General features: G+C 39.5%; 1 protein-coding gene across 1 annotated transcript in view; it reads right to left on the bottom strand.

Moving 5' to 3' along the window:
- SLC2A13 (solute carrier family 2 member 13) overlaps positions 1–23,775 on the bottom strand; it is a 144,568-nt gene that overhangs the window by 6,923 nt on the left and 113,870 nt on the right. The window contains exons 7-9 of the mRNA XM_030238581.2: positions 21,205–21,330; positions 804–925; positions 531–683 (exon numbers count right to left, since the gene is read on the bottom strand). Coding sequence (XP_030094441.2) covers positions 531–683; positions 804–925; positions 21,205–21,330 — 401 coding nt within the window. The remainder of the gene's footprint in view (positions 1–530; positions 684–803; positions 926–21,204; positions 21,331–23,775) is intronic.

Here is a 23,775-nt window from a genome sequence, read left to right as displayed (position 1 = left end):
ATGGCTCAAAAGAATAACAAGCAGAGCTGAAAGGCTCTGCACTAGGAAGGATGTGAAGGTCACATCAGCTCCCTGGCAGATTAATGTGATTTAAATGACTTGTACCAGAGTAGCTGACCAGTAACCTGACAAACACTCCACAGGGTCCCACAGACAGCACTCTATCAACAGCTGCATTTCTGCAAGTACCATCTGATACTGGCCTTGGATGTCACTATAAACTGGAAAACTGCAGATGCTGTCACCTTAAGTGGGAGTTAGCATTATTTCACTAAATCAAAAGTGGTTTTTTCCAGCTTCTCTGTTTTAATCAACTGTCTGGGTTCTCAGTTAAGGACAAAAATAAATGCTTCTTATGAAATCCAGACCAAACTCTATGTTCCAAGCAGATCCCCAGTCTTACGAAAGCGCAGTGGGTTGAGAACACTGCTTTGACACTTCATAGCAAAACCAGTGGAGGGACCCAGAATCCAGAGGAAATCTCTGTGCCAGTGGCAGTACTGCACTTATGGACAGGTACTGTTACTTACCATAGTATGTCAGATATTCAGCTGTATGCAGAAATGTCAGTGACACAAGCACATTGAAAACCCAGTTGACTCCAGAAGAACACGCGTTTCCTGTGCTTCTAGCCCAAAGTGGATAGATTTCAGAATTGACAGTCCAGGGCATAGGACCCATCCCTAAGAATCAGGGATAAAAAGATCAATCTGACTTTAACGGCTGTGCTCAAAAATAAATTTAACATGCAGCTTCACTATTTGACATTTTAAACTTATATGCAAAACCAAGTATTTTCTTACCAGGTGCAAAGAAAACCAAATACAAAATAAGGCCCAGAAGTGCTGTCCAAGAGTACGGAGTGGGGCAGAAATTGTATGCCCAAAATAAATCTTCCTTTCTGAATGTGGATTCATTTGAACACCTGAAAATCAACAAAAGTCCTTTTTATTAAAGAATTTTCAGGGCACTAGTTGACATTGCAATATAAACATGGCAAGTAATGTACAAGGTCTTTGAGCAAAGTTCAAGAAACATGTTTTTCTCTCAAGTCTGGTCTTAGGAAGAGTAATTAGCAGAACATCCCTGAGTTTAAACACTTGCCTTGTATTTACAGATCTCCTTCGAACAACCAAGCATTACTACAAAAATGGTGATACCAAAGCCATCAAGACCAATTCAAAGGAATATCACACAGTGCAAAACCAGCTGTAACAGCAGGACTTTGAGATAAAGATGTTGCACACAAGGATTTAAGGACAGATGCAAGTTAGTCCTTCCATCATTGCTGAACCAACTACATGTGACACACTTCAGGTGTAATCAGCAATGTCTGTGGAGCGTGCCAAGGTCAAGTGAAGTTATAAAGAAAAGAGGTGTGTATTTTTCTTCCTACACAGTGAAATAGTTTAGGAGAAGGTAGTGCTTGTAATTAGCTGCTGAAAGAAAATATGTCTCTATTCCAAGGACCATGTGGGAATTCCATATTTCAAGGAATAGGTATAATATCAGGTATTTCCCTCTGACTGCCAACAATATAACATTTTTTAAAGGCATACTCACAACATTATTTTTGTTTTAATTTTTTTAAAATTACCATTTGTTTAAAGGAACAAGTCATAAATGTAACTAGTGAAACTTTTCAGCTGCCACCACTTAAATTGCTAGAGATTAAAAATCCTATACTTTTAGGAGAGAGGACTTAAGCAGACACTACTCTTTCAAATGCAGAAAGTGGAATTTACTTGCAAAGAAGAAATCACAGAGAGCTGAACATCTGCCTGGGTTATGATTTCTAGATCAGCTGAGCACTTATGTGAAGGATATGACCCTCTTGACAGTAGGGAAACCAGAATGAAGATGCCTGCAACAGGGAATAGGTGGGCAACAAGTTGTGGATGGTGGAGTAACAGCCAGCCTGCAATGCTTCAGAGTTGAGCAGCAATGTGCCAAGCACTGATGGCCAGCCCCCCAGCACTCCTAGGGCAGAAATCTTCCCTTTGTCATCACTGATGAAAAGACAACATTTAAAGCAGGATATCAGGGTGAAGTCGCAGACCCAATTTCAGGACAGCTGGAAATCCAAAGCTCCAAAATATTTAAAAGAGAGAGGTTAACCCTACAAATACTGGAAAAATGCACGTCTGAAACCTTGGTAAGACCCTAATGTTTCCTTAATGGCAGTAACCTGTAAGATTTACAGTTCTACTTTGCCCTTGAGCAGCACCTGATCGAGTGGAGAAATGCTGAGCCCTTAATTTGGGGTCAGCAGTGCAGCCAGTGCTGCCAGTGCACCTTTCCACTCTTCCACAGCTCTGCCTTGCTGAGTTCCCCTGGAAAAGCCATCTTATCCAGGGCATTGATTCATTTTCACTCTTGAGGTAGAAAACACATAGAAAACAGGTCAGCTGAACATCCCTCTCAAAGACCCATCCTTTGTGCCTGGATACAGACTGGCCCACTGCAGACACAGGAGTGCTCGGTTTCACACTGCTTCAACATCATCACTTTTCCTTCTTTTGCTGTTACATGAATTTCATTTGCAGGTGTTTGGAATGAATACAAGTTGATGAGCACTTTTAAGCATCTTGATGCTGAGATGAATTTCTCCATTCTGCCCAGCCAGATTGGCAGCTTTGCAGAGAGGTTTCTCTCAAACAAAACTGTAAACAAAGACATACTTGGTTTATTACCCTGCATCCATCTCCATGAGTACAAACCAACATGCTGATTCATGCAGACACAACTGCAGGCAGGTCAGTGTGTTTCCTTCCCCTGCCATCTTTCCCCAGTTGTGTCCTGCTTTGACAGATTGGAAAACAAATGATACAAGGGAAAACCAGATGTCTCCAAAGCCTCCTGTGACTGAGCCACTCATCTATTCTTCACTGTCTGCCCCTAACAGAGAGGAAATTGTGTTGCAAAAAAAGCAGATTCAGTGCAATGAAATGGGAAAAACAGCACTTGAAACTATTAAACAGAAACATGACAGTAATAAACTTTGCTTTGCTTATCCTTCAGTTGTAAACCAGCATGGTACACATAGTAAAGGCAAAGACATCTGCATTTGCTGGCATCTTGCAGTGCTGGGAATGTTAAAAAAATAACACTTCTTCAAGCCTGGAGATTTGTTCAAGCTCTATTACAGTTCTATTACTGTACCACCTATTATTTTGCTGAAGAGCATACATATAATTAGCATACATTTTATTAACAGAAAAAATTTAATTTTGTCCTACATGAAGGCAGCATTTATGATGGAAGCAGAGGAACAGCTACCCATTTGCTTCATAAGCTGAAATACAGAAGAAAGTAAAAAAATCACAGAATGGTGTGATCTGAAAGGGACCTTAAAGATCACCAAGTTCCAACCCGCACCTTCTTGGGCAGGGGCACTTTCACTCAGGTTACTCAGAGCCCTATCTAAACTGTCTCTGAACACTTCCAGGGATGGGGCAGGCACAGTTTCTGTGGACAGCCTGTTCCACAGCCTGTTAACATCCCTGTTGATGGTGGCCAAGAAGGCCAATGGCATCTTGAATACTGGTGTCAGGAATATTGTGGCCAGCAGGAGCAGGGCAGTTATCACCCCACTGTACTCAGCACTGTACTGCACCTTGAATCCTGTGCTCAGTTCTGGGATCATCTCTTTAAAGAGGGCATTGAGGTGCTGGAGCATGTCCAGCCAAGGGCAACAAGGCTCATGAATGGTTTAGGAAACAGATCTTATGAGCAGTGGCTGAGGGAGCTGGGTTTGTTCAGTCTCGAGGAGCGTCAGGGGGCATCTCATCGCTGCCTTCAACTACCCAAAAAGAGATTGTAGTTAGATGAAGGCTGGACTCTTCTACAGTGACTGAAGTAAGAGGACCAAAGGAAATGGCCTTAAGCTGAGACAGGGGAGATTAAGGTTAGGTATTAGAAGTATTTTTCCCTGTTAGAGTGCTCAGGCATTGGAATAGGGGAGAGTGTTGGAGTCACCATCCCTGGAGGTGTTTAAGAGGCTGATGTGTTTAAGTGGTTACAGGGGTAGTGCTGGGCTGATGTCAGACTTGATCCTAGAGGGCTCTGCCAACGTTGATGATTCTATGGCTCTAGAAGGTTCACATGGGCCCAGCCTGTGCAGGCCCCTCTGGATGGCATTCCTTCCCCCCAGCATGTTGACAGGAGCACAGAGCTTGGTGCTGCCTGCAAACCTGGTGAGAGTGCACTCAATGCCATGTCCCTGTCATCAGCAAAGATCTTAAACAGCACCAGCTCCAGTACTGACCCCTGAAGAATGCCATTTGTCACTGGTGCCACTTGGTCATTAAACTGCTGACTGCAACACTTTGGGTGACCATCCAGGCAATTCCCTGTAAATGGTACAAGTGAAATGATGCAGTCAGGTACTGGTGCAAAGAGTTTGTATGTACCAATATGCTGGATAATAGTCAGGTTGGTGCAACCAGTGAAGACACACCACATCATAGCCTCTGAAATCACTGCCAGACTAAAACCATGAAAATTCTACACTGAAAACCTTTACTCTGAATTTTTTTTTGGCTAAGTGTTTTCTACAGGCTACTTAAAATGTACATCAGTTCTAATTAATGAAAGCCTGACCTACAAACAGTTGATGCAAAAAATTCAACTGACAGAAAATAAATGAGATCAATATTTGAAATCACAAGCATTGTATGGTCAGTTTCAAAATCACAGAATCCACCTTCTATCAGATATGGTCTGAATCTCAAAAGAACTACAGCTTTGCTCCCCATCTCCTTAAATGACCTTCATATGGCACATAAAGGAAGGTAAGAAAAGAGCCAGTGTGGGGAGTCTAAAATGTTATTGCGAATAACAGGAGGATGAAACAGGATAAAACCACTTCCCTTGATGATCAGTGAAAATTTTTGTAATACTTGAGCCATTTTAGCTGTACAATAATTCTGAAGCACAACGCTGAAAACCTCAGTGTGAGAAATGGCTGGGCAAGGCACAACACAGACACAAGACAGAGACCAATTTGATTTTCTTCTCACATATCCATTAATTTTTGCTTTGCTGTGCAATGAGGACTGTCTAGCCCTAAAGATACAGCTTTTGCTTGAATTAATTGTTTCATTGTGAACAGTTCATATATTTTTAATATGAAAGCTTCTGACTTCTCACTGTCTTTTAAACCCTTCAGAAGCATCTTAAATTTAGATTTAGATTTAGATCAAAAATTTGAAAGGTCAAAATTCAAATCAAGTTCAGGCAAAGGAAATGATCTTTGAAGAAAAACACTAATGTGATTGTCTATCTCTGTAAAATGCTTGTTAGAATGAGCATATTTCAAAATTACACATTCTGCTCTGAGATAAACTTTGGCATCAGATGCTGATGGCAAAGATTTTATAGTTAATTCACAGTTTCACTAATCCCCCATTTCTTTGTTCTAACACAAGAAAAACTACTTAAGGACTGCTCTTATATCAGCTTTTTGTGCCTGGGTTATCAGGATGATGATAATCTACAATTTTCCAATTTAAGTCTCAAGTATAAAACAAATATGTTTGACTTACTAAAAATCTCCTTCAAGGAGATTTTTACAGTCTTCTGTGTAGAGCGCTGACTTTCATATCATGGCAGTCCACTGAACAATATACATTTATGCCAAGTTCACTGAGTCATGTTTTCATCTGAAGTCTGTCATGGAGATAACAGGGGACAAAAGAGACATGATTCAGAGTAGCTGCTGTTTGGATGGAGGAAGGTTTTTGTGGATGATGCTTGGGAACAACTATGATTATTTATCCACAATCCATTACTTATCCTGTAGAAGAATCTAAATCTCAACCTTTGGATTAGTTCTCATAAGTTCAAGCTCCTCCTCTTCTGCTAAAGATATTTAATTGTCTGAACAAACCCCCAACTACCTTAGAGGGCAGAATTTAGCAAGGTACCAGATGAACTATGTGTAATAACTCAGTGGTAGTTGGACACTCTCTCTAAGGAGAGCTCTGGAAACCACCTCTACCCTGTCCATCCAGTGGCCTCCCATATCCATCCATGTACATCCAAAATTGTTACATTAGCACAACTCATAGAAACCAGTTAAACCATGAGCAATAATTTCACTATAAATCAGCATATTCTGTTTTAAGGAAAAATCCTTGCTCCTTTTTTATACAGGTGGTAAGACGATGTCTAAAGTATCAAATGAACTGCAACTCAACCTGAAGGCAAACAGATTACTTTAAACCTGACTAATGTTGGAATCAATAATTTCTAAGCTTTCCCACATTTCCCTAGCTACTGTCATCCATGCCTCAGAAGCTCCACACCTCTCTGGAGTTTGCATTTATCACTCTGACTTTATAGTTTACACAGATAAATAATTCCTCCATTAAACTAGATGTTACCTAAAAATTTACAGATGAAGCTTCTTATACCAGGTGACAGCAACTGAAAACCAAAAAATCCTAAAAATCCCTAAACCAAAATAAAAAAACCCCTCAAAATCCCAGACAACCAGAAAAGAACAAACAGATACAGCCTTGAAAAACTATTGCCATGAAACTTCATGGGATTCAGCTACACATTGCTTTACTTTCATTGCATAAAATACAGAGGGTTTTGGGACACTTATTGAAGCCTTTTGCTATAACTGTCAAAGAGTTTTAAAAATACGAGTATATGTTTCAAAAACCTGGAAAAATAGCTTAGTTCACAGCAAAGAAAGCAAATTGCATCTCAGCAGATGACTGGTGCATCTGTACGTGATGGAAAAAGTCTTTATCACACTGACCCCCCTGGTACAGGATCTATCCATTGCAGCTACAGACTTGATGATCTTAACAGCCTTTTCCAAATAATTCCAGGGTTCTCAGTCATGTCAGAACACACACCTGCAAGAGACTTAGCACTGTTCTGATTTACCTCTGTCCTGGATACCTGATCAGAGATGAACATAATTTTTTAATATTATTATTTACTTACATAAGAATCTTTCAGTTTGAATTCAAACACTTTCACAAGCTGAAAAATTTCAGCTTTACAACTGCATCTGCAATTTTTCCCCATGACAAATCTTTGCCCAAAATTAATCACATCAAAGGGGTTCTGAACTGTTGGCTGATCTGGACATTTCAGTACTTCTGGAACCACCTATCAGTGGATTCTGAAGTGTGGACAACACTGTTGTTGTGTCTGTTGCCAAAGGAAGAACCTCAGCTGTGGGACAGTGCCAGCTGGATGCTCCTGAGCTGTGGGGCTGAGCAAGCACCTTTGGTGGGATTAGACAACTCTAATCTCCCAGAGAAAGATGCTCAGTTTGGGATTTGCCTCAGACTTCTTTTATCCTACACAGGCACCTTGCAAGCCCCCATGGCTACCTCCAAGCTGTCAGCTACAATTCCCCACTCTGCTGTCACACCCCAAGGGTTTCAAGCTTCATTCTTCATCATTTCTGCCAGGAGGGGAGAGAGACAAATCTCTGCTACTGCCAGAACTCTGTCCAACAGGCTTCCCCATCATCTTTTGTGCACTCCTTACCCTGAAAAATGGACTCAAACCAGGAAAATGCAGAATAATGTTTACCCAGTGTTAAAGCCCAACCATTTCAGACCTCGCAGCAGCTGACAGTGCACTCAAAAACTGGGAGCAGAAATAAGTACATATCAGATTTTTGTCATAGGAGACAAAATTACCTTTATTGCACTATACAGAGATTGACTTATTTTTCTTTCCAAGCTTTTTCCTACTCTTCCAAAGTATCAGATGGTCACAAAAAGTGTCAGGAAACATCTGATGTCTCTGTGCTCTACAGTGTCCTTTCCTAGTTCTAATTCTGATTCTGACTGGACACACTTGGCTAACCCCAGCAAAAATTAGAATTAATTAGTAGTAATTAAATTGTATGATTTCATAATCATAAATAATTCAAATATTATATTAATAGCACAGGAACTTGTGAGAGGTCATGCAAGTATGAAACATAATCAACTGTTCACTTAACAAATACCTAGTCATAAGTACAGAATTTTAATGGGCAGAATTCAAATTAAAAGCTGATCAAAATGCAAAAACTTAATTAGTTTTGAGCATAAGCATCACAGCTGAATGCCACTGTCCTTCATGCATTTCTGCCTGTGATGGTTTCAACTTCTTCAATCACTAGATAATAGGTCACAGTGTCTTCATGAGAAGACACAATAATATATTTTTTGTAACTTGAAACATAATTCTGTGTATTTACAAGCTTAAAAAGTCTATGAAAAAGCAACAATAAAAGAGTGAACCATTTCAGGTAAGACTCAGAAGGAAACTGCAGGCAATGTAAGATTTCTGCCCTTTTCCCCCTGTCAAGGACACACTCCAGTGGTTTACAGAAAACTTACATCTGTGTACTTTAAAGATTGAAATTTTCAGTAACTTTTCCTGCTTTTTCATATGTAGAATGCACTGATTCAAAAATTAAAAATAACCACAGAGTATTTCACAACCACTAAACTGTCTGACAGTTCTTACTGAAATACTCTTAGTATGCAAACAAATCTTGTGTTTGTCCCTTCAGCATATCCTGTTGCTAAGGTTTGTGGCAATATAAGCAATTGTGCCCAGTGGTCCACTGAGATTTCACCTCTCATCACAAAACTTTTATTTGTTCATGTCCTTGAAGAACTTTACTAACCCTAAATCTTTTATTCTCTTTCAAGACACATTCTAATATTTCTTGTAGCTTCCAAATGAATGATGTGCATGGGAACCCCAACTTTACAAATGCTTTATAAAAGGTGGGCTCCAGCAGAGTGCCCTCAGTGAGTCATGAAGCCTCCCAGATTCCAGTGCTGTTGTTAAAAAGTCTCAGCCAATTCTCAAAATAAGAAAGATCCAGTAAGAGATAAAGAAATGGTTTAGTTCAGTCCTAATTCTCATGCTGAAATACTTCAGTTAAATGCTGCAGTTTCCACAATTTCTTTCTTTCAGGTATTATCAAATCTTGAAGAATGTCCCAGAGGTACACATCAGCAAAGAATGTTTAGAAATTTGAGTAAGTATGGTGGAAGTGATACTACCCAACATTTTGAAGCCTTTGCCATGATCAATAGGTATTTTAGTATGACAGTAATATAAAAAAATATAAGAAACCCACTGCATTCTACCAGATGGAGTGGAAAAAACTCCATGATCTGGTAAAGACCCACAATTTGTGTCCTGCAACACTTTTATAGTCATGTATTCATGTGCAGGTCTGGATGGAGATGAGATGTGTGTGATGGGGCCGTGGCTCAGGGATGTCACTTGCACACGGAGTGGCCAGTGGGACATGAGAATTCCTGCTCCCACCACCTTGGTGGCTGCCACAAAAGCTCAATTTAATTGTGTTCACTGCAATCAAGTACAAACTGAAAAGAAACACCTCATACCACAGTAAGGGCATAGACACATGGCAAACTCTTGTAAGAAATGACATCTGAGAATATTTAACTGCTTGTGAAGTAGATGCCATTTCACAGATTTAAAATATAAGCACAAAGCTGTCTCTTCATGACAACCAGCAAAAAGGTATCACAGAGACATTCTGGAAACAGAATGAGCTATTATTTCCCTCTTGGCAGCCATCATGATTGAGAAATGCTTTTGGACTCCCTGTGACCCCAGAATGGGCTTTAAAGATTGTTTAGTGGCTTTTTCTGTGGTTATACAGAAATAGTTCACTTTTGGAACAATTCGTTTCAGCAGTGGGTGTGCACATCCAGTCTGGCTTCATCCAGCCATTGCCAGCTTCCCCTGCTTCTCTGAAAGGAGGGAGTGCTCATTAATGATTTGGCCATTTCTTCTGAAAGGCAAACCTTTGGGGAATTTCAGAGATGAGCACGAACTGGCAAGTGTCTATCAGTCACCTTGGGGGCTGCCAGAGCTAACTTGTGCTGCCCGAGGCTTTCTAGCAAAATCCAGACAGATTTAGTCACTCTACTCCTGCCTACAGGCAGGCAGGCTTCATTCTGTTGGAGCTCCTTCAGGACAAAATTGCTTAGAAATGTAGGAGATTCAAGTATTTTTTGTTAAAGACAGACTGGCATTGAACACCCATGACAGACTAGCTCAGTAAGAGTTTCATTTGTGTGCAGACCCCTCGCTGTACCTCAGTGCTCCTGGTCTTTCCCTGAACTGCAGCTGCTCTGCTGCTCCTGAGTTTTTGGTGGAAGTTCTGGGTCATCCCTGTTCTGACATGTTGGAGAGCTTATGGACTAAGCACCAGACTGCAACCAAACGACTGCCAGAACTGGGGCAATAGGACAGGAGAACTTCTAGCTTTTCTTTCCAGATTTAAAAGCATTTAATCTCTCTGATTGCAGCATTGACACTCAATAATAAAATTACTGAAACAAACTGGTCTGAAGATTATGATGTCAAATGCAGCACTTTGGAATTTCATGCAGACTTACCATAAAATAAACATCCACCTGATGTTTAATCTCATTTGTTCTTTCACCTGAATTTACATTTCATTTTCTTAATAATTATAATTTCCAAAGTTCTTTTGGCTATAACAGAAATATCAACCAGCTGCCTAATCACTGCAGAAATATCAGTTCTCCCAGGTGTTGCCTCTTTTGAATGCTGAATAAAGACAGATCACTCCAATGAATACTGGTGGGAAGGGCCAAGTGTAGGGCTCAATAATAAGAAGTATCAGTATTTTAATGTTAACTGAAGAAATTTTAACAGAACAGCAGAACAGAACTGCTGGCATGGCATAAGAAAGAGAATTCTCTAAAACACAGACAAAGACCAGCTGCACAGGGAAAAAAGGAACATTTTCTACTCCATTAGTCAAGGAACTACAGCTCAAGGTCACAATTTTAGACATCTGAAGTTGATTTAAACAAATTCCATCCAGACTTCCTATTTTTTACTTAAACTTACAAGTAACCTTTATTGATGCTTGTGCTGTCCACCATGTGCCAGTGGTAGTGTCAGAGGAATATCATCATGTCAAAATCATCCCTTGAGTTACAATTGTCAGAAGCATTTCCAAGACTGTGGTAATTAAAGACCAAAGAAATCAAAGTGGATATTGTAACTTAGTATCACGGTAACTCAGAACAATTCACTGGAAGTTCACCCTCCAAATGAAATCGTTTCTATTCTAATCTTTTTTCTTTTCTGAGTGCTTCTAAACACTTTAGAAAACAATAAAGAAAAAAAAAATATATTGCTTTAACTCCCCCAAAGTTTTAGACATACAGAGGTACCATAAAAACTGTACTTTTACACTGAAACCTGGTGTGTGAAGGTAGCGAGGAGTGGCAAGATTTTATCGTTCAATTGAGAAAAACAAAGCAAATCCGACCCAAACCCCAAACTCAAACCACAGATGGAACATGGTGACACAAATCCAGCACAACCTGGGTCTGCTCTGTGTCTGCAGGCACACTGCTGAGGCTTACAGATAATTTATTGCTTATTCCAGGCAGCAGACCCTGTACCTCCCAGCCAGACCAGCACTGTGCAGAAAGAATTTTCCAAAGCGCTGTTAATACCTTACAACCTCAGTTAACCTCATATTTCAATGGGAGCTGAGGAGAGAGTAAAGTATCAATCCTTTGGAAATTTTTACTGAAATAAAAGGAAAGGGGAGGGGGGGCTTCCTAAATTTGCTTTTCTTCTTGAATCTGAGACAAAAGACCACATAAGGACAAGGAGTTTAAAACAGAGATCAATATTACATGCATTAGCATGCCTTTTTAGCACTTCCCTGCTCTGTTTAATTTCTAGTTATTGACATACATATAAAGTTTATATTTCAACAGTTCTAACAGTAACATCTTGACCACCATAGCCTTCCATCTAACAACACTTGTTTTCTGTAACAGCAATTTAGACACAAATATTACATTTTAACTACTGCCAGTAACTGCTTGCCATCACAACTGAAATCTAACTAGACAACACCTGAGATCTTGCATTTGTTGTTTTAAATAGATGATGGAACATATATTTTAAGCAGAGCTTTTCCCTGATTCCAGTAGGTGGCAATAGCTCTGCCCTAAAAAGCTCAGAGAAACCTTTTTCAGAAGGGGAATGAAGCACTGCGTCCCCACCCATCCCTGCTGTACCGGGGAGGCTCTGAATTAAATCACCCAACAGAGCTCTCCAAAGAAGATTCCTCTGCTGTCAGCCCTAAAATTCACTGCAAATCATTAATGTTGCAAGTAAAAATGGAGCCCTAAGGCTCTAAAAACACTTATAACAAGATAATTACTTCATGCCTGATTTGTGAGAGTGAGCACTTAACATAGAGTGCTGCTCTGCTTTGATTTGTGCACACAGGTGCAACACCCATGCCTAATCTAACGAACTTTATAAAATATATATATGGTTATATATATATGGTATATATGGTTTCATTATCTCTGCTTTATGAAATTTAAGAACTTTGGCTACCAAAGTCTTCATTGTTACATGCAACTCAATAGTCTGGGATGTGACAGTCGAAGAACTCAGCAGAAATCAAAGTAATCCTCTATCTTTCCAGGCCTCTGATATCTAGAAAGAATTTTACATAAATAAATGCTTTTTAACAATAGCTATTTTTCCAAGAAAATATGCTACATGAGAACACAACCCACCCGAATCACAGGACTGAAGAACTCAATAGTCATGCAGAACCTCAAACTCATCTCTCACTATTATCTCTGCAAAGCTAACTGACAGCTGTGGAAAGCTGCAGGACAAAAGGAAGTCTGTGCATCCTGCAAGGAGGAAGAAATGCCCAAAGTGCTGCTGTTGAGAAGTCTGCCACCTCCCAGACTGCCCACCTCCTAGCCTGTACTAACCAAAGAGCTGAGTTAAAGTAAGGTCAAGACTTTAAATCAAAGGAATCAATAATTCCAGTTCATCTTGTGCCAGTGAGGGGCTGATGTTACTGCCTCCATTCTCAAGGAAATGAACCACACGTGCAAACAGCACATGCAGTAATTTCTATGACTTAAACTAATCAAACATGTTGAGTTATTCAACAGCCCTACTGCAGAAATGTGTTGATTTATTTTCCCTCAAAAGAAAAAAAAAAACAGCAAAAAACACAAAAAACCCCCAACAAACTCTAAAAATTTAATTCTTTTAAGAAGGGAAGATATGAAAATTTTACTGTGTCCCATGTTGTGATTATTGAAGAACTACTTAGTATGGAATAAAGGTATGTAAGATGTGGATTAGGGATGCTGTTAAAGGTACAAGCTGCTGTATGGAGGTCTGGGTTTGTCCCTGTTGAATGGTCTTTATCAGTAAAAATACTCTACCACATGAGTCTTTCCAAAATATTTTCCACCCTCCACACAGAGGAAACTTAATTTTAGTAAATCCATCTCACACTGTAAAAGCCCAAAGGAATCTGCTGAGACAGTCTTCACAAATTATTTTTATCTAAATTCAAACTTTATAGTCAATAACCAAATAAATGTGAAAAACAGCTACTGGAAGTTTTCCTCTCAGATAAAAAATCCACATGCTCCCAAAAGTGAGTCAGTTCCCTTCCCTATGCTCCAAGGCAGGAGGGGAACTCCCCATCTGTGCCAGCAGCAGCTCCCTGCACGTTCCCTCTGCCCCTCTGGGGTGCCCTGGGATGAGCAGAGCTCTGCCCTGCCCAGCACAGCCTGGCAGGGACGCACGGACGGCTCTCCGTCTGTCCCTAGGAAGATGAGCAGCTGGAGCAGCTAATTAGCAGCAGCTCCTGTGGGCAGTAAAAGACTCTCTAACGTACCTTTCATAAGGGAAAGAGAAAAGCTGCAGGAATTATCCTCATAATCGAAGCACACTGGTGGCAGACTGACAATTCTCTCGTACACTCTGACATTTTTTCCTCCTTTCCTTTCCCATCTCCTTTGTCAGCTAGGAGCAAACATGCTTTCTGAACAGGGAACAAGAGTATTTTTCTTTTAGCTCTCCTTCAGCTGACCAGAGAATGAATGAAAAAAGCTGAAGGCTTGCCTCTTCAGCAGATGTATATTTAAATTTTGAACACCATACCATCTTCTTCTTTGGACCACTTTTAAAATGAAGAACACTGACTCAAATATTTTTTCATTTAAATAACGCAATTTTTTCCAGCCAGCAGCATTTGACAGATAATGTTTTAGCTCAAGGGTCACTTTTGTTTTTATATTCCAATTACCTCAATGCTTGCATCTGAAGTAGTTGTACCAAGTAACCCAAATAGCAGTTGACACTCCCTGCCAGAATGCCTTTTAACCAGTAACCTGGAGCAAGATCCAAAAGCATGTTTAGCAATAAAAAGGAATGGGTAGAGAACAAATGCACAGACAATATTTCAAACTAACCAGCCCTGCTTTAAAATCCTATTTTGTGCTGGGTGTCTCCAACAAATAAATTCTGCCTTCAGTATAAAAACTGAAAATTTCCCAGTCAAAACACATTCACTTCATAACAAGGCTTTTCAAACAGCCAGAATTTGTCACTGGCGGAGTAGAAATATCATGCTAGAACTATTGATAGTAATTCCTAAGCAATTATCTGAAAGAAATGTAAACAGTTTCACTTTAGATTATTGTGTTGCTCTGTTCACTATTTTAGACCTAAAATGCAGCTACAATATACAAAGTACTTTATTTGTACAGGCATTAAATTAAAATATAATTATGTTATAACAATAGGTTAAAAAATGTCTTCCCTTTTTAGCAAGTTAAACAGTTAAAAAAAAGACAAGATTATCTTCTATTAAAGTTACAATAAAATTCCGCCCTCAATTATTTAATTACACCCTTACAATATTTCAGTACATATATAGATTTCACCATCTTTATATGTGCTTTAAAGGAGCTTATTATGGTTTTCAGCTCCACCATTAAATAATTTCCTTTTAAAATAATTTCAAAGTGTGATGTCTTTAAGATTTGAGCAGGAAGAGTGGCTGAAAGGATCTGAACATTAAAATTCCACTCCTTTTACTACCTACTCCTGCATCACCAATAAGACAGGCTCATCAAGGATCAAGGACACAGTATTCTATATTACTTTATCCTTCTGTTCTTCCTCTTTGCTCTTACCAGAGAGCAGAAATGGCTTTAAAACATGCATACGAGATTTCTTAAGTTCCTCTTCAACACTCTTTTACAAATCTCACTGGCATATGCAACCATTAGACTGTGACTACATGTCTGATAACCTCCTCCCAGGAAAGACCTCGTGCCTTGGAATTTGGCTGACAAAGACTTTAATCAGTTTCAGATCTTCTTTTAGTTTCTGTTTTCACACAACTCACTAATATATATTAGACATTATTGTGCTGATGTACATACTCCAAATCAAACAGGACAAATAGGATTGCACCTTGCCACACAGCTGCTCTAGGTTTTCATAACTACTAGCACTGGGGAAGATATTCAGAATACAATTCTGCATCTATCTTGATTTTCTTTTCTGAACAATATTGAGGCAGAGAGGGGGCGTTTTATGTTCTGGATCCTACTGAAGTTATGAATATTTCAATTTAGCCAACATTTACCATATTGTCTATCAAGAGATTTCTCTAAGACTACTGGCTATAATCACAACTCTTCTGAGTGCTGCCAACATACATGCAGGTGTGAATAATCTCTTGATCCTGCTACTTTCCTGAATCCTTTACTCCCTCTACTATCATTTTTTACATGGTAAATATGAGAACCATAATCCTATGTATAATCTTCATCTATTGATATGACTACTTGGTAAGAGAAATACTAGTTTATCTTCTAATTACTGCTGAGTTAAGCATGAATTTTCAATGCAGACCCTTGTAGAAAGGCTTCAAATAATCTTTTCAGAAATAAAATTTTCTAGCAATACTTTCTGCATGACAAAATAAGCCAGGTCTACCCATGGACAGCAGAGTACTTAATTCCTGAAAGATTGCTCTGGGGCTAATCTTTCTGTGGTAACAGCAAAGGTCTGTCATGCTGCTTCCCATGATGCACTGAAAACAGATTCTCAGTCTTCAAATGCATAAATATGCACATACATTCTTCTTGCATTAGTAAAGCAGTCACAGGAACTTTTACAAATGTATCTGATGATGCAAAACAAGTGTAATGAACCTACATGTCTGTCTTTATCTGCAAGGGGAAAAAGTAACATGGTATTTTTAGAAAAATCGAATGTTCTTACCAAGAAAAAGTATTCTAAAATTTTAAGAGTCTCATCTGCTATGCATTAGACAACAGGGATTGCTGCATGAGTGTAAAGCTCCCCAGAATACTCTCGAGGCTGTGACAGACACTAGCATGTCCCCTGTTGGACATAACCCAATCTGTTGTCTGAGAATCCAGCTAATGAACTCCCATGAATTTATTTTTTCTAACCAGTGGAATCTAGTCAGCATCCAGGCTCGAATGCCAAGGTCATTAGGCACATTCCTGAAGCTGGGAAAGAGAGTTTGACTGCCTGCCTGACCTGCTTCCTCTCACTGCACAGGCAATTCAAACCCACTTTCCCCCCAAACTGGTTTCCAAGACACATTTAAACCCCTCAGCAAACTGGCAGATATGAGCAACAGGCACACAGTGAAACATAACAGCATTACTGAGCATCTGTAACCATGCCATTAATTTTACATGGGAGGAAGATGCTTAGGAGAGCTCTGGCTTAAGGAAAACAGAGCTTCCCAAAGACAGAGCTCTTCTGCTCTCTTGCCTTTGCTGGGGCTGCCCTTAGAGAGGGGAGTGCTTCTTTATGTTGAGAAAAGCAGGATTCTCCATGAAGCATTAAACTCCCCAGGCACAGAGATGTTCCTCTAACAAAGTTAATAAAAATGGCTGAAAACAGCAAATCAGTCAGCTTCTCTCTCTTTATAGATTTCTGCTCCCAATCATTCTCCTCTGGGGGCTGTGGAGACCTGCCAGCTAATTGTGTGGACAGGATGGCTCTAGGCTTGTCTCTGATCTGAGGATGATGTTATTATTTCTTCATAATTGTTTACTGTATAAAATCAACATCATTCTCTCCAGAGGAAGATTGCTCAGAGTTGCTCATGAGAGCGTTTCAGCTCAGTTGTGGGCCTGCTGTCGTCTTGACAACATACTCATGTCAAGGTTAATGTCACATCAAGGCACTGTAAGTACCTCCTTCCCTTGCAGTTATTCTTTCAACTGTAAGGGCAGTAATGCAATTTAAAGTTTCTTCATCCTTGGCTGACCTTTAGGAGCATCGATTGCAATTACACAAAGAGAAATTTCAAGAGAGAAATTTCTCTGAGTACTGAGGGAGTAATTGTAGTTGTGGGGAAAACCCCTGGATTTTGGGTTGTGTTCAGAAAGCATAGCCCTGAAAGCAATCCCCTCTACATTTTGTCCTGGCTGAGAGAGGGACTCTGCCCATGACCTCTCTGTGCCACCTGAGCTTCATATGGGAACCCTCCCATTGCAAGCCCATCTGTACAGGTGAGCTAATGCTTTTTATTAAGTTCATGGGGATTTCATAATTCAATGCTCATGAAGAACAGAACTGCAAGGCTTTCTGTGCTACTGCTACGTGCAAAACTTCCCTAAATCTTGGAAAACAGAGTCCCAGTGCAGAACCATGAGACCACACTGAAAGAAAAGATACAGCTCTTCTTCTTTTACTGCCAAGTAAATAATTTAAGAATGTTCTTGCTCTCTGTCTTGGAACCATCCTTTATGTGTCCCTGAGCAGAGCCAGAGGCAGCAAGATTTGCATGTCAACAGCGATTTTGTTAAGTGGTTCAGAAACACGGAGGGCAGCAAAGCACCTGCCTGTGCTGGTGCCCTGGGCTAAACACTCCTCCCTGTGTTATTCTACTAGCAGTCACGCTTATGTAACTGATTAAATAATGAAAGATACATCTCTGCTGCTTGTGGTACATGCATGATCTTACAGGCACACCCGTTGCACATCACCCAGGCTGCTTTAGCTGTGACTTGGACTCGGTCAGATTTATTCCTGCGCAATCTCTCTCTCTCCCCCAGGGCCACTGCCAGCCACTGAGTTCCCAACACTCACCAGAACCCAAACACTATATTCTTCTTGAAAAATATGTGGATGCTTTAATTGTCTCCCTGGGTTTCTATGACAACTACAGCAACATAAACAGCCTTGCTGGCAGCCACAGGAGACTGAAATCTCTGCTCTCTTCCCTCCCCTCCCCAGAACTTCTCAATGTAGAACATACCATAACAAAATAAATGCAATTAACAATAGAGGTGGCATTCAGTACACCCAGTTGGCACTGGGGAAATGTCTTGGAAATAAAATGCATTACAATATTTTATGGTAACAGTCAAAGCATTGCCCACTACATCAGTGCTATCGAAGTACCTTGGGACCAACAGTGAAAAACAGTGCAAAGCTATAAATACATAAACAGAAGTTTTCTACATCAGTCTGCATGGCTGCAGAGAGCTTTAAAAAATACATGACAAGGCCTTCTCTGTTAGAGCTTCTGGGCACCTCTCACCTTGGTGGTAGGTTACACATCAGGAATAGACAAGCCCCTGAGTAAATGTCAGGACAGTTGGGGTTCAGATGGCTGCAGCTCCCAGCTTTCCAGCAGGAAAATCATAAACAGGATATGATCACAGCAGCAGTAAAATGCTCTGCATGGCACTGTCAGCCAGAGTCCAGGAGAAGCTGTTTCTCTAACTCCTTCATTGTGAGAGCTGCTGCTTCTGCTAATGCTCAGACATCTGAGGTCCAACAAGTCCCAAACCAATAGCTCAGAAACAAATTTCTTCTCTCCTGAGCAGAATTAATGGCAAAATAGATTTTCTATGAGCCAAGTGTAACCCTGGAGGTTTTAAGCCATTTAAACTCATTCATCTAATACCGGATGCATGAAGGCATCAAGATACACAAGAAATACAAAAGAGGCTGCTGATAATTACAGCTATCAGCTGTCCACAGCCCACAAAATCATCTCTCCAATTATTACACTACTTTCTGATCACCCTAATGCCATGTATATTTTTTAAGCAATAGCCCCTGTATGTCTAGCTTGTGACAAAGTAACTTTTTGAAAGAAAGGGCTGCAATTTCCTTCCCCAGTGCTGTTAGCTTTTCTCAGACACTGTTCTCCCTATGCTGCCAGGGAGATACAGATGCCTCTGGCTGCTTTGAGACTCAGCTGGGGATGGAACTATGCTGTTTTCCCTGCAGCAATCTTCCCTTGCCAGGGAAACCCTATGGCTTTGTGGGACTGATTTTGCTGTAAAGCAGACTCAGGATTTGAGCAAATGGAGCTGGGGGGTGGTATGTGAATGTGAGCCCTTGGAAACAAAACTCTATGGGGATTCCCCCAGGCCAGTAAGCAGAAATACACCTATCTGTGAAGAAAAGGAGCAGAAGGAAAACGCTTCTGTCTTCCACAGGGCTTGGAAGGCACAGAAGGCATCACCTGACACTGCACAGCTTGAAGGATCAGATTTTTGAAAACTGAGGCAAGAGAGAAATAATGAAATAAACACTAGAAATGGTGAGGAATATTTAGAAAAAGAAATGTGGATATTATATTGGTTTTCCATCTTTAGGCAGGACTTTCACAGTGGTGACTACCAATATAGTATATATAAAATTGTTTGATTTCCTTTTAAAGGATTTTAAGCAGGGTCCTCATGGTATGGAATTCCTGCACATGGAAAGACTGCATTTTGCAATATGAAAAGGAAATATTTATTCTTCCCTATCTAATTTGCTCCAACAGGCTGTACAGCAAAGACAGAGACTGAATCATGAATATGAAATAATTGCTTAGCCCACATTTACTGTGCTAAAAAATAGCACTGGCTAATGAAATAAAGTTTAATTTTACCTATCAACTATTCATAAAAATGTTTTGTTTGCATGTATGTCTTTCTGCATTCTAGTGTGATTCTGCTAATTATAGAAAAGCTACTTAAAACTACAGCATATAGGAAATGAATGTTGACTTGGAATATGAAGAGACATCTGTTACCTTACAAACATGAGAGTCCACAGGCTGCAGATCACATCAGGGTATCAGGCAACATGCAAGGTATATTCCATAATGTGACTTTGAAGTTAGTCACAGAACAAGCAGGTCAGATGCAATCTTGTAGTTTTCACAGTTATTTATTAACTGTAATAACGCCCAAATGATCAGAGTGCTTTTAACTTAGGATTACAAAAAATATAAGCTTCTCTTTTCTGCACTTGGAATTAATTACTAGGCCTAATGGTACTGAAATCAAAATGAGGGCAATTTTAAAGTAATTTTAAATTAATGATTGCACAATTAGTATATATTTTTCATACCTTTTAACCTCTGTCCAATATGACTCAGTGCCTTTGAGACAGTTTGGTTTAAATTCTGAGAAATATGTATGAAAGTTTATAAAAATAAAAAAAAAAGAGGCCCAAACCACCACACAAACCTTTGCCTATTCCCCAAGTATGTTCATGGTGTGTGGGTGGCTGAGATGAATTATGTTGAGGTGGTTTTCTCAGAAGTAATTACATAATTCCCTTGTGCCTCTGAACCATTCCAAACCCTAATCCAAGCCCTAATCATTACTAAAGTATTCATAAAGCTTCTACAAGACAATGTTCCAACTCACAAAGCTATTCCTGAGGAATAGTCAGTACTTTAGAAAACCTGGAGGTTGCTGTGACTTCCCAGGCAGTTTTGTGCTGCATAAGAAAGAGGTGTGATACATTTTGCAGTTGTGCCTATGAATGCACACGTTTTTACACCCAAGTGCAACATATGGCATGGCACCCCTTTCAGGCACAGAACCACAGCAATCTGTGGCCAAAGCCAAGCTTTTGACAATTTGAACTTTTCAGATTTTGCTAATTTTAGTTTATTCAGCTGAGCTAATTGTTTCTTTGGTAGGCCAATATTAAAAGTGTGGTCTAATTAATGCATTTTAAAAGAAAATTAATTCAGAGGGCTTTAAGTATATAACTAGGGAATGTGCCACTTCAAATGAATGAAAAACATAAAGGAAAGGTAATTTTCCTCACTTCTAGTGTACTTTTGCCTAAGTGACAGACTACACCAAAAGGGCTGCACACATCAGGGTCAAGGCTTTAATTTACTGTTAGGAAGTAATCACCCATTTTTGACAATGCCAAGTTATTTTCTTCTTCCCAAACATCTTAAGAATTTAACACTTTCTGTAAAAGCAAAATTGTTCTCAATAGTATAAAAGACACTCTCTGTAGAGCACAAGGCTAAAAAAATCTTGACAAGTGACATACCTGCCCCAAGCTGCTTTCATTGTAGAGTGTTTATCAACAGGAATGCATGAGGACTCAACAACACTTGATTTATTCAATTTGTAGCAGAGACCACAGTCTGGATCTAACATGCATCCATTGCAGTAACTGAAAGAGAAAAAATAAATACTTAAGCAACACTTCATTCATTTGCAGATGTCAAAACCAACAGCATCTCCTAGTAAGTCTTGGAATGCACATAGCTAAGTTGTCAGGGTTGGAGACAAGACCAGTAAGTTTTCCAAAAGGGATCACTTATTGCTTTCAACCTCTTCTGTAACACATTTAGATGGTCCTTCTGCATCTACCCTGTGATACCTGATCAGGTTGTAGGAGAATTCATTCATAGAATAAAATTAAATTGAAAAAAGACAGATTGGAGTCAAAGAAAAAGAATCATCATAGAATCATGGAATGGTTTGAGATGGAAGGGACCTTAAAGATCACCAAGTTCCAATGCCCACTGCTATGGGCCAGGATACCTTTTACTAGACCTCAGCTCAGAGCCTGATCCAGCCTGGCCTTGAATAGTTCCAGAGATGAGTCATCCAAAAGTTCTCTGGGCATCTGCTTCAGTGACTTATTACCCTCTAATAAAAGGGCTTCTTCCTAATGTCTAATCTAAACACTAGTTCAGTTTGAAGTCATTCCCCCTTGTCCTATATATATATATACATAATACCTAATCATCAAACTAGAATTTGGGCATCCATGGATGTGAGTCAGAGACCACAATACCATGTGTCTCCATCAGCAAACTCAGCACCTGAATTTCCAGCACATTTGATGGAAAGAGTCATTATGTCAGTCGAGACAATTCACATACAAGCACCTAGTGCCCAAAAATACCCCATCTGCCCCTTAGCTGTCACTGCAGAGTATGCAGTGCTCTTGCAGGGTATTCCCATGCATCACACTTGCCAGCTCTGTGGAGATGCCTCTGATTTCCTTGGGAGTCTCAATAAGCATGAGATGCTAACATTCAGGCAGTTTCCTCAATGCCATTCTGTTAGCTGCTCAAGGAACTAGACAGCAAAACTGTTCTCTAGATACAGATACCTAGATATCTCTAGATTTCTCTAGATACCCCTGGCTGCACTGACTACATCCCCACTGACTCTTCTGGCAGCCTAGACACCAAGGGCCCTACAGATACTCCACTGAGGAGTCAGTCCAAAATCTGTCTCTCAGATCTGACTGATGGGGGATGTAGTTCCCTGAGCTACAATGGCATTCCAAAGCTCCCCATGCAGTGCAAGGTACCTGAAAGCTGCTGGCACAAAGCCCTGCAAACACTCACTCACTGCTCCTGTGATAAAACAACACAGGTATTTATCTTCCCTGGAAGCCATTTTACATTCAGACACACATTTTCACCATTTAGCCAGTAAAATGTAAAAAATAATAGGTACTGTGAAACATAGAGTGAGCCTGGAAATTTGAAAATAAAATTCAATTTTGAAATGCAACATCTGGAAACCTATAATTAAGGTGACCAAAGGAGCTTTACCATACACTCCTGTAACAACAATATCAAGGAAATATTATTTTCTGAGTACATATCTTTAACACAAGAAGGAATTTGTGAATTAAGGAGTATCTTGCTTAAACTTCTTAAGCATTAAGAGAAAAAGTAGAAATAAGTGTATGACAAAGTCTCAAGAAACTAAAACAGCAAAACAGATTATATGGATATAAAAAGTCTGAAAGTATATGCTTAAAATCTAGTTATTCAAACTCTTTGTATTATAATGTTTCTAAAAGAATTATAAGGCCAACTCACACGGCAGGTGGCAAAAAAAGGGCTTGCATTGTGTTTAGAAAATGTATTCATTTGGATTTTCCTATTTCTTCCAAGTTCAGAAAAGTGTACTCTTTGCCATTGTGTTCTTTCTAAATTATTAAATTACTGCAGAATTTCTATGTTGTCTACATTTAGAATATAAATCTATTTTAGACACACCTTCCTCTGCTTAACTGATTGGTCAAATTCCAGTCTAAACAGTTTGAGGTTTTTAATTAGGAAAACTGCATTAAATCTGATCTTACTTCAAATATAGACTGCAGAAAATATTTTTACATTGGAGATGAAACAAAACTTTCAGATGAAAGACAATAATTTTATCTAACTGTAGAAAACATTTCTTCTCTTACAAAGATATATGAGAAAATTGTAATTCTGCAATAAGCAATTTTCAAAGGAAAGGCCAATAGCACTATCACAGTAGTGAGATTTAGTTACATTTTGTTACATTGATATTAGTACATCAACGGGCAGTGACCAAAAGAGTTTACAGGAACAGAAGACTGCAAGTGAATGAAAACATCTTTATAAATCACAAATGTATTCAAATATGCAATAATAATAATACAAAAAATGTATAAAATTACAATATTTTCTTATATTGAAAAGAATCTTGTGATATCAAACAGGATTGTGGCATACGATTTTCAAAATATAGAACATTTTCCACTGAAATGGGGTTATCAAAGTGCCTGTAAGGAACATGAATTTCTAACAAGACACAGTGCATAGTGTCATCTTTATGGTGT

This window comes from Serinus canaria, chromosome 1A, assembly GCF_022539315.1.
Source record: "Serinus canaria isolate serCan28SL12 chromosome 1A, serCan2020, whole genome shotgun sequence".
NCBI lineage: Eukaryota > Metazoa > Chordata > Aves > Passeriformes > Fringillidae > Serinus > Serinus canaria.
The sequence above is the reverse complement of the archived record's forward strand: the minus strand, read 5'-3'. Positions and strand labels throughout refer to the sequence as shown.